The sequence below is a fragment of the Phyllostomus hastatus genome, unplaced genomic scaffold (assembly GCF_019186645.2).
Source record: "Phyllostomus hastatus isolate PE091 unplaced genomic scaffold, TTU_PhHast_1.1 phas_scaffold_78, whole genome shotgun sequence".
NCBI lineage: Eukaryota > Metazoa > Chordata > Mammalia > Chiroptera > Phyllostomidae > Phyllostomus > Phyllostomus hastatus.
Window position 1 is genome coordinate 44,337,749 of NW_025334041.1, and position 12,308 is coordinate 44,350,056.

Consider the following 12,308-nt stretch of genomic DNA (forward strand, 5'->3'; position numbering starts at 1 on the left):
TCAGTCTTTCCTTAGAAAACTTGCAGTTTTAGACTTTTGAATTAGATTTGTTAAATAGGCCATTTTTTTAACTTCTTCAAAATCAAGTTGTATAGCTTAACACCTCCAGGAGCTCTTCTTGGTTAGGAGTGTGGGGTAGAACTTTTCATTTTAACATCTCTGTTAAAGAAATTCTTTTCACTTATAAATAGTTCACTAAACCCACATTTCCTTCCTTCAACTCTAAATTTCAAGACAAAATTACAAAGAACCTAATGTGTAGTGAATAAACCAAGCTGTGTGATTTCTTACTATTGTCCCAGAATTCCACCTCAGTTATGGTGTGGTATTTGGATAACTAGATATGCTCACGCTGTAAGGTAATTTAAGAATCATCTAATTCAATTCACCAGACCTAATCAACACAAACACCCATAGCAGACTTGTGTTCTGTTCCCAGCTTTGTGGTTAACTAGTTTTGCTACTTTAGGTCAGACACTCATTCACTTTTTTGAGTCTCAGTGTTCTCATTTATAAAATAAAGTTTTTGATTACAAAATATTTAAGTCTCCAATTATAGGCTATACTTTAATTTTAATAGCATAATGGTTTATTCTTAAAATCTCTAACAAGCAAAACTACTTTTACTCTATCCAAAAGCCAATTCCAGTGCTTAATGATTCCATGAGGCACGTTCTTTTCTCCCCCCCAACTTTATTGAGGTAAAATTGACAAATATAATTGTATGTATGTAAAGTGTACAATGTGACAGTTTGATATAAATTGTGAAGTGATTACCACAATCAAGTTCACACACCCATTAGCCCTGGCTGGTGGCTCAGGGGACTGAGTGCCAGCCTGCAAACCAAAGAGTCACAGGTTTGATTCCCAGTTCAGGGCACATGCCTGAGTTGCAGGCCAGGTCCCCAGTTGGGGGCTTGTGAGAGGCAACAGATTGAAGTATCTCTCACACATCGATGTTTCTCCTCTCTTTCTTCCTCCCTTGTCCTCTCTCTAAAAATAAAAAATAAAATCTTGAAAAAGTTAACATATCCATCAATGAAGCAGATTTTTAGATATAGAAGATATGACAGTCTCCAGTTCTGTCCTCTCTAGAGTTGAAGGATAATCTATCATTCTTCTGTTAACCCTTTGCAAATTTAAGTAGTAAGTCACCATGTACCAATCTTTTCCCATAGCAAATGATCTTCAAGTTGTCATTCAAATACTCCCTTCATGGTTTTGGCCATGTATTTCTGCTATTTTGGTTATTGTTTATTACCTTCTCTGTTCTTTTTTACTTAAATTTATTGTGAAGAGAATTTTATATAAATCTCTGCTTGATGAGGACTATAAAATTAATCTTTCTTGGCAAAAACAGAGGTTAACTGTTAAAATAAGAGAAATTTACTGAACTTTTAAAATAGGCAAGTGAAGATATTTCTGTATGGTAAAGGCAACAAGCTTCATGTACTATGAAACATTCTTGCAGCAGTGCCCCATGACTTCAGTGGCCTTCCTTTTATGCACCAGCAACATTAGCAGCCTTATTAGCATTTCTGTTAAACCTTCATGCACTTTACAGATGGGGAGGATTTTCCGATGAATATGGTGGTAAGTAATGGAATTCCACCTAAAATCATCCACTATGTCAATTGGAGAAACACATCTCTAGGACAAAATCAAGGGTTTCCTTTTACCTTTATTTAGAATAGTTTTCAAACCATAGCAAGCCTAAGAATCACCTGATGCTCTGGCTAACATGCACATTTTTGCGCCTAGCCCAAGTCTAGACTAGAGCCCAGGAGCCTGCATTATAAAACAGCTTCCCGGATGACTGCAATGCAAGTAGTTTTCAGGCCCTGGCTTCGAAAAACAGGTGACAAGCCATTTTTTCATCTATTACTGTATTTACTCACTCTTCAATAACTGTTGAGCACCTTCAAGGTACTCTGTTAGCCCCTGGTAGGAGGCAAAGGGGCAGAGAGGTGTGCTGAGACTCGAGGTTCAATTTTTATGTCTCAAGGCAGCATATGATTGTCAAATGAGGTGCACTAGCAATACCTCTCTAGGAGTCAGGGCTGGGAAGGTAGCTGTGGACTGCCCTTGTGGGAAGGCTTTGTGGGTCTGGTGATTTTTTTCAGAGGAAGAAGAGTAGAATCAGAGGGGGTCTGGAAGTTAGCTTAGCCTGGAGCTGGAGGTGAAAGGCTGAAAGGATCTAATAAAGTGTAGGCACTTAATTCCTGGGCAGTCAGCTGTTACTTGAGAACTGAGGACAGCTCTGTTTTAGGGCAAATAATAACCTGGTGTTGATGTTCAGGAGGGATTGGAGCTGGCAGTGCCAAAGGCAACTGCTAAACTTATGCTGCTAAGGGCAGGAATGAAAAGAAAGCTGGGATAGATATATTTATAGCCACGGGGAGGACGAGGTGCCCAAGGACGCAGGTGCCCTCAAAAGAATGAGAGGGCCTTTTAAAAGGCTAACCACAGCAGGATTCCTAAACAATTCTGCTTCACTGAAGCCAATGGTGGGAAACCCATAAACAGACAGTGACGGTCTGTGTTAACCTGATTAACCCTTTCCAGTGTCTCCATTATCTCTCTTAAAACAGAAGCATCCTCTTCACTCGCTGTCTTGCTACCTACCACCTAAATACTACTGATAAAACATTCCCACGTTGAAACTGGGTCTAGTAGGCTCCAAATAACGCCCATTTCTGCTCCCTCGATGAACTTGAACCTTCTCAGGAGATCCAGGTACTAACACCTCTAGCCAAGTGGGTTCTAAACTTTACTGCACAGTGGAATCACCTAGGGATTTTTAAAAAGAAATAAAGAAAAAAAAAAGAAAAATGCCTACCGACCACACATAATGGGGCAACGTAGTTTGGAAACCACATCTCCAGAGCCCTTAAAAAAAAAAAAAAAATCTTCCCGCCCTTTCTGTCCCCCGCGCGGAGGGTGCACGTTGAGGGTTCGGGGCCTGGGTGGGCCTGTTACCAGCGCCTCGGTTTCCCTCGGCCCAAGCCCAGGGTGCCTGCTCGCGGGTCCGGTGCTCGGCGCCGGGAAGAGGCGGTGCTCTGGGGTGTCTCCAGCTGGGACTCGGCAGAACCGAAAGCTGCCGGCGTGGAGAGGCGGGGAAAGGAAGGAGGGGGCGGGAGCAGGGGGTGAGGGGCGGGGTGGCGAACGCCCAGCGGGGAATGCCAGCGGCACGGGGCCCCGGAGCCGCCCGGTGGCCGCGTCCGGGGGGATGGCTCTCCATCTGGTCACCGACTTTGATCTCCGGAAGGACGCGCTCCCGTGGCTGCGGGCGCAGCGGGCGTCGTGGACGGGCGCTGGGGCCCCGGGCAGCTGCGCAGGTGCTGGCGGCGCGCGTCCGGGTGGCGGACCGCCGTGGGGGCCGGCAAGGCGGGGAGGCTGAGCCGTTCAACCTAGGGGCTCCCAGGCTGGGCCGAGGTGGTGGGCACAGACCAGACTCCGGTGGTAGGGGGTTGTTCGTTGGGGGGGGTGACCCGCAGCTTGTGGCCCCGGCCATCCTGTGAAGGTTAGAGCCGAAGGCATGCGCTTCCCTCTGTGGAGTCCGGGACGTGCCACCCTCACCCCCGGCCACTGGGTGGAGGTAGGTGGGGCAGCCCCTGGGCAAGGTCGCGGCTGGGCTACATTTCTTTTTTCAGCGAGTCCTCCAGCCGCTGGCTTGCTTGTTGGCCGCAGTAGTTCACCTTTAGTAGAAGGGCCGCGGGGTACTGGGCACCCTCAGCATCATCTCACCTGGGAGAGCGGGAGGGGCAGCTGCGGAGACTCCGCTCCCTCCGCCCCGGCCTGCGGCGCGGGGCAGGGGGTCGTTCCTCACGCTTCACTCGCGTATCACCTGCGGAGGGAAGAAGGTTCGTCGTCCACAGAGGGGCTCTGACAGGACTAGGAGCCCCTGGAAGTTCTTGGGTTACGAGAAAGAAAAGAATCGTGGCCACCAGGAAAATGATATAAATACTTAACAATTGCAGTTTGTCTCCACATACGTGAGACGTGTTTCTGCATCTGTGTGACCAGTGCCCGTGGTTTAGGAACGTGCCTCTGGGGTGTGAAGTGCGAGAGGGCTGCGAGCCCTGCACTGACAGCCAGCCTGCTGCGTTATAAGAAGCACCAAGCCCACCACCCGCAGCTCGCCGACTGTGAGGCCGGCCGAGGGTGGCCTGAGACAGACTGACAGATGCTTAGGTTTCCTGCCCAACTTCCTCAGGGGGAACTGGAATACATTACCGGCAGTTGAGGCTTTGTTCACAAAAAATCCTTTATTTGACTTTTGATCAGGGACTTTTGAACCTTCCCAGCGTGGATCAATCAAAACTTTAAAGAAGAGGAACTCTCTGTGATTTCCTGTGTTAATTTTTTTTTTTTTTTAAGAAGTGTGTTGCAAACAATGGTGCATCTTCAGGGCTTATATCCAGCTTCAAAGCAGTGATAACCCTCGGATCCCGCCTTGTGCACAGTAACTACCCCCCGCCCCCGCCCCCGCCCCGTGCTTGTCTTGGTTTTTTTCTCCTGCTTTTCCTTAAATACTGCAGACCACTGGAGAACATTTATTTTTGGAAGAGCTCTCAAATTTACAACTCCTTTTCCCTTAATTCTGGTGAAAGTTTTCTATCCCAGCCTCATTATCTTTACACTTTCCTGTGTTAGTTGTTAGTTCCAAATAACAAGTCTTGTTTTTGTAGCTCAAGGCTAGTGTTTGACTAGTGAGTTTGATTAATGACTAGTGTTATTATTAGAAAAACTTCTTATTTTGGGGGAAATTTAAAAAAGTTTCCTGAATATCTAAAGGGTTTTCGAAGGTGTCACTTTTAAAATACATTTGGCAGCTCCACCCCAAAGTGGTCTTTTCTCTGAACATCCACCTTATATAGCTAAACAGCAGTTGTCTGCAAATGAGAAGTTAGATGAAGTGTGAAATGCCACAGTCTTACGTTTCAGTAATGTGTGTGGTGATTGAAAAATCTGTGTGGGAGCCAATTAGATTTTGGCTTCCTTGTGTCTTTCACTTATCTGTAAAGAAATGTAAACGTGTGCATTGACATTCCACTGAACAGCAGGTACTCTTGGGTCCTCAGAAAGTAAGCTTACTAGAAATACTAGATTTTTAATCTACATATTAAAACTTTAAAGAAGGGGAACTCAGTTTTCCCAGGTGTTAAAAAAATTTTTTTAAAAGCAGTGTGCTGTAGTCAATATATATGTAGTATTTTACTCTTGCAGAGCACCTTAGCAAACATATTAATGTTATACTAAAAGAAATTGTTACTACTGATAATCACCAGTGGGTGGTAGCTCACAAAAAAAAAAAACAACCCACCAAAACTAAAGCAAAAACCCTCGCCTCAAGTTAATTCCTCTTCTGTTATAATTTGTAGCACTGGCAGGGGAATCTGGGGTTCTATTTTATTTCTAGTACAGACATATCTGGGTGAATTATTTTCCTTTCAAAGTCAGCTTTTCAAATGTAAATTGTAATGTCTACTGTCTGCACACTTGCTATCTAAATTTGCAGCCTTAATGTTTTTATATCAACAAATACAAGTGAAGATTTCATAGTGGTGCTAAGTAGTACTTGTGAAGTATGACATATTCCTGGGAAAATAGCAAAGGCTAACCATGAAAATTGAATCTTAACCAGAAGTCAAGGAATATATAATTTCATTTTGCTTGCTTGTGAATTTCAAATGAATGAAACCATACTATATGTATTCTTTTTGCTTTTTCTCCCTTGAGGTTATGAGATTTATCCATATTGACTGTTGTAGCTTTAGGTCATTAGTTCTCACTGCTATGTAGTATTCCATTATGTGAATATACAGCAATATGGTGGACAGGGAGTAAACTGCTTTGATCTTTTCATGGAAGGACTTGTCCCAGGTGCTGTGAGTGTGGTCAGCAGGTAGCCTTCAGCTGTTGGACCTTTCAGGGATTGTTTATATTCTAAAAGCTTTATAGCTTTGCTCTTCACATTTTGTTTTAATTGATATGGAAATTTATTTTTGTGTGTGATATGATGTAGAGATCCAATTATATTGTTTTTCCATATTAGTAGCTAATTGTTTTAATATTACTAACCAGAGAGCCTTGCCTCTTCCCATTGACAGCAAAGCCACTTCTGTCACACATCGAGTTTATTTTCTTTTTCTTTTTAGAGGCTTAAAACAACATTTATTATCCTCCAGTTTCTGTGGGTCAGGAATCTGAGCAAAAATTAGTTGGGTCTCTTTTTCTTGCTTCTCAATAATCATTTCCCTGTACGGTCTGTCAACACTGTCCTTCGTTTTCCCTTTTTCTTTCCCTGCTTTCCTATTCTTCTTCTCTCCTGTTTATTGCTTCTTAACTAATCATCCCATTCTTGCCTTTTCTCACTTTATTCACAATATGCATTTGAAATCACATAATGATATTTACTTCATAAGTTTAGCAGTTATAATATCTGATCATATTGAGTTTGAGGATTTATGTGAATTATTTACAGATTATAAATGTTACAGGTATAGTCATATTTTGTCACCTCTTGATCTGTGTATTAGGAACTAGTTTAAATTTTTGTATAAGGTTGTGAGGTCCCCCACCCCCTGTATAGTCACTGTGAAGGCAAGAAATACTTCTTTATTTGACTTTTGTCTCAGTGGTTGGGAACATAATTTATACATTTGGCAAACATCTTCCTGTAAAGTGAAATCACTTGTGCTTAGCAAATAATAGGTTGAAATGGACAAGAATATCTGGCAAACCAGCTTCAATTTTACATGAGCTATGATTTGCCAGTACCTCTAACATCTAGGCACTCCCCTTTTCTTTAGTAGATTTACATGTGCAAGTATCTCATCTATCAAAATGCTACGTTTTTTTTTTTTCTTCATGAGCACTGAGTACACTGGACTGTAGAGTTAAACCTCATTTCCTCATTTGAAATTGCTTAACTTCCTCCTCTGGACTTTCCAGTGATGAGTTGCTGGGAAAAGAGTCAGGATGAATAAGCAAAGAGGTTATTGAATAGTTCTTTTATTTTTTTATTCTTATTACTTTTTTTGCAATACTATATACTTTCCCCTTATATTCTCTCAAGGGGGGATCTAAAACATGAGCAACCAAGCAGGAGAGGAGGGGCTGATCGGTTAAGGGTGTGTGTGTGGTGAGACATTGGTCTCTGGATTTCCACCAATGCCCAATTTGTGTAATTCAAATGTCTTTGAGGGGAGAACCATGTACATAACTGCAGGATTAGTTAAACTGCAATTGTTACAACCTAGCAGACCCAAGAAGGCATTCTCTTTGTTGTTTCTTTTAACTGTCTACCATGGCTACATTATAAACTGGTCCTAGTTATGCTATCTAATGAATATTGTTTAATATATAAGGGTGGACAAAAGTAAGCCTACAGTTCATATGGAAAATAATATAATAATAAATAAAAACACAAGAATAAACTCTGTGTTTTGCATACTCACAACTGTAAACCTATATTTTGCCCACCCCTGTATATTATATGTAGTTTAGTTGTTCCCAACTCTGGCTGCACATTAGAGCCACTCGGGGAACTTAAAAACACATACAGTAGTGACTAGGCCCCTTACCAGCACAATAAAATCATAGTATTTGGGGTATGGGTTGGGGATCCACGTTCTTTTAAAAGCTCTCTTGATGATTCTAATGCACAGCCAGAGTTGAGAACTACTGGTTTAATGGGGTAAGCATATATCATTTGTTGTGATCTGTACTTATTGGAGAATTTTTTTCTTTTAATTTTTTAGTGATTTAAAAATAGATGTGCTTTTGCAAGGAAATTGGATTTTCGTAGCAAGATTTCTTGTAAAGGAGTTTCTTATCTTAGCTGAAACCTTTTAAGTGTACTTTTGAGAAGGTCTCTTCCACCATCCTTATAATTTTGAGAAAAAAAAAATACTTCTCAAAATATTGACACATTGCATTCCAGAAGTTTTGAGTCATATGCAAGGTGAAAAGAAACTCACCCTCTAAAATTCTCTTTAGATGTCTACTGAATCTACCTTAAAAGGATTTTTCACTAATTATCCATTTTCCCATTGTAAGCATGGTATAGGAAACAGTTGATTTTCTTTACCATTTTCTAGTTTTGAATTTAGTCTGTGCCACTTTTACCATGTGTGATAACTGGCCAAGTATCTTAACCTCATTTCAACTCAATTGTTTTATCATTACAATGAGCCCATAATAATTTACATGGTATGGGTGAGAGAGAAATGAGGACTTTGAAAATTTAGCAGCAAGCTGATTGAATCACATTATTCTCCTAAGAGACCAAGTGATTATCCTTATTTTTGTAATCAGTAGGAAATATATATGACAGCTCAATGTATATTGAAAAGTGTGTATACCATATATAAAAAAAATTTTCCCCCTGTTTCTTCCCTGCCCCCAGAAGATTCACACAGCTTTTTCCTGTCAGGAGTAGGGAAGAATCATCCTAAATTCTCTCTTTTTTCTTTTTCTTTTTGTTCTTGTTTTTTCTATTACAGTTGTCCTAATTTTTACCCCTTTGCCCTCCTCTGTCCAGCCCACCCCCACTCCCATAGTTGGTCACCACATGGTTGTCCATGTCCATGGGTTATTCATACATGTTCTTTGACTAACCCCTCCCTCTTCTTTACCCCATTCTCCTTATCCCCCCTTTCCTCCAACAGATGTCCGTCTGTTCCCTGTTTCCATGTTTCTGGTTCTGTTTTGCTCATTAGTTTATTTTGTTCATTAGATTCCTCTTATAAATGAGATCATATGGTATTTGTTTTTCCCCACCTGGCTTATTTCACTTAGCATAGTGGTCTCCAGTTCCATCCATGCTGTCACAAAGGGTAGGAATTCCTTCTTCTTTCTTTCTGCTGCATAATATTCCATTGTGTAATGTACTACAGTTTTTTAATCCATTCATATACTGATGGGCATCTGGACTGTTTCCAGCACTTGACTATTGTAAATAGCACCTCAGTGAACAGAGGGGTGCATGTTCTTTTGAATTGGTGTTTTGGGATTCTTAGGTTATATTTCAGCAGTGGAATTACTGGGTCAAAATGTAGTTCCATTTTTAATTTTTTGAGTAAATTCCATACTGTTTTCCACAGTGGCTACACTAGTCTGCATTCCCACCAACAGTACACTAGAGTTCCGTTTTCTTCACATCCTTGGCAGCACTTGTCATTTGTTGATTTATTAATGATAGCCATTCTGACAGGTGTGAGAGGATATCTCTTTGTGGTTTTAATTTTCTTCTCTCTGATGATTCGTGATGTTGAACATCTTTTCATATGTCTATGTGCCATCCGTATGTCCTCCTTGGAGAAGTGTCTATTCAGATCCTTTACCCATTTTTTAATTGGATTGCTTGTCTGCCTGGTGTTTAGTCTTATGAGTTCTTTATATAATTTGGAGATTAAAACATTGTCCAATGTATCATTGACAAATATGTTCTCCTTCACAGTTGGTTACCTTTTCATTTTGATAATGGTTTCTTTAGCTGTGCATAAGATTTTTAATTTGATGTAGTCCCATTTGTTTTTTTTCTTTATTTTCCTTGCCTCAGGTTATATATTGGCAGATATATCGCTATGTGGGATAGCTGAAATTTTACTGCCTATGCTTTCCACTAGGACTTTTATGGTATCACAGTTTCTATTTAAGTCTTTTATCCATTTTGAGTTTATCCTGGTGTATGGTATAAGTTGGTGGTCTTGTTTCATTTTTTTGCATGTGCCAGTCCAGGTCTCCCAATACCATTTGCTGAAGAGGTTATTTTTACTCCATTGTATGCTCATGCCCCCTTTGTCAAACATTAATTGACTATAGAGACATGGGTTTATATCTGGGCTCTTTATTCTATTCCATTGATCATTGTGTCTGTTGTTTTACCAATACCAGACTGTTTTGGTTATAGTGGCCTTGTAGTATAGTTTGATATCAGGTACTGTGTTCCCTCCAACTTTGTTCTTTCTCAAGACTGCTGTGGAAGTTCAGGGTCTTTTTTGTTTCCATATACATATTTGAAGTATTTGTTCTAGATCTGTGAAATATTCGTATTTTAATAGGAATTATAGTGAATCTATAGATTGCTTTGGGTAATATGGACATTTTAATGATGTTTATTCTTCCAATCCATGACCAGGGTATAAGCTTCCATTTATTTGTATCTTCCTCAATTTCTTTCTTCAGTGTTCTATAGTTTTCCAAGTATAGATCTTTTACCTCCTTGGCTAAATTTATTCCTAGGATTTTTTTTTGTTGTTGTTGCTATAGTACATGGAATTTATTTCTTAGTTTCTCTTTCTGATTGTTCATTGTTGGTGTACAAAAGAGCCATTGATTCCTGAGTATTGACTTTGTATCCCGCTACTTTGCCAAATTCACTTATTAGGTCAAGTAGTTTTTTGGTGGAGCTTATAGGGTTTTTTGTGTATACCATCATGTTAGCATATAATGAGAGTTTTACTTCCTCCTTTCCAATTTGGGTGCCTTCTATTTCTTCTTCTTGTCTGATTGCTATTGTTAGAACTTTCAGTACTGTTGGATAAAAGTGGTAAAAGTGGACACCCCTGTGTTATTCTTGATCTTAAGGGAAATGTTTTTAGTTTTTGCCTATTGAGTATGATGTCAGCAGTAGGCTTTTTGTATATAACCTTTATTATGTTCAGGAATGCTCCCTGCATTCCTACTTTGCTGACTGTTTTTTTTTTTAATCATAAATGGGTGCTGGATTTTATCAGATGCGTTTTCTGCATCTGTTGATATAGTCATGTGATTTTGTCTTTCATTTTGTTTATGTGATATATGACATTTATTGATTTGAGAATATTTTATCATCCTTGCATCCTTGGAATAAATCATACTTGATCATGGTGTGTGATGTTTTTAATATATTACTGGACCTGGCTTGCTACTATTTTGTTGAGGATTTTGGCATTTGTGTTCATCAGAGTTATTGACCTGTAATTTTCTTTCTTTGTTATGTCACTACCTGGTTTTGGAATTAGAATGCTGGTGTCATATAAAGAGTTTAGGAATCTTCCCTCTTCTTGAGTATTTCTGCAGTAGTTTAAGAAGGATAGCTGTTCTTCTTTGAATGTTTGGTAAAATTTGCCTGTGAAGCCATCTTGTCCAGGGCTTTTGTGTGTTGGTGGTTTTTTGATTACTGCTTCAATTTTACTAGTTGCTATTGGTCTATTCAGATTTTCTGCTTTTTCCTGATTTAGTTTTGGAAGCTTATATGTTTTTAAAACTGTATCCACTTTGCCCAGGTTGTCCAATTTCTTGTAGTTGTTTATAGTAATTTCTCACAATTCTCTGCATTTCTGTGGTATTAGTTGTTACTTCTCCTCTTTCATTTCTCATTTTACTTATTTGGGTTTTATTTTTTTCTTGACGAATCTGGTTAACAATTCTTCAAGTTTGTTTATCTTTTCAAAGAACCAGCTCCTTGATTCATTGATCCTTTGAATTGATTTTTAAGCTCTATGCCTTTTATAATTCTGCTCTGATCTTGATAATTTCCTTCCTTCTACTTGCTCTGGACTTTGTTTGTTGTTGTTCCTCTAGTTCTTTCAGATGTAGGGTTAGGCTGTTTACTTGATATTTTTCTCTTTTTTAGGTAGGCCTGTATTGCTATGAACTTCCTTCTCAGGACTGCCTTCGCTGTGTCCCATAGGTTTTGGGATGTTGTGTGCATTTTCAATTGTTTACAGATACTTTTTGTTTTCTTCCCTTGATCTCATTGTTAGTCCATTATTTAATAACATGTTATTCATCCTCCATGTTTGAATGCTTTAGAGTTCTTTTCTTGAGGTTGTTTTCTAGTTTTAAGCCATTGTGATCCAAGAAGATGCTTGATATGATTTCAATTTTCTTGAATTTTTTCAGGCTTGTTTTGTGTCCTACTATGTGGTCTATGTTTAAGAATAATCCATGTGGGCTTGAGAAGAATGTGTATTTTGTTCTTTGGGGGTGAAATGTTTTATAAGAATTAAGTCCATTTAATCTAGAGTGTCATTCAATTCTGTAATACTTTTGTTGATTTTTTTTGGAAGATCTATCCTTTTTTGACAGTGGGATATTAAAATACCCTACTATGACTGTATTGCTGTCTATCTCTTTCTCAAAGTCCTCCAATATTTTCTTTATATACTTAGGTGCACCTGTATTCAGTGCATATATATTTATAAGAGTTATATCATCTTGTTGGACTTCTCCCTTAGGTATTATGTAGTGACCTTCTTTGTCTCTTGTTATGGCCTTTTTTTGAAGCCTGATATAAGTATTACCACTCCAGCTTT

The 12,308-nt window shown here is 39.5% G+C and overlaps 1 protein-coding gene across 1 annotated transcript in view; it reads left to right on the forward strand.

The window, feature by feature from the left end:
* Nucleotides 1-3,162: 3,162 nt before the first annotated feature.
* LOC123811955 (gamma-secretase activating protein) overlaps nt 3,163-12,308 on the forward strand; it is an 87,345-nt gene continuing 78,199 nt past the window's right edge. The window contains exon 1 of the mRNA XM_045828497.1: nt 3,163-3,338. Within this exon, the coding sequence (XP_045684453.1) occupies nt 3,230-3,338 (109 nt within the window). The 5' untranslated portion in view covers nt 3,163-3,229. The remainder of the gene's footprint in view (nt 3,339-12,308) is intronic.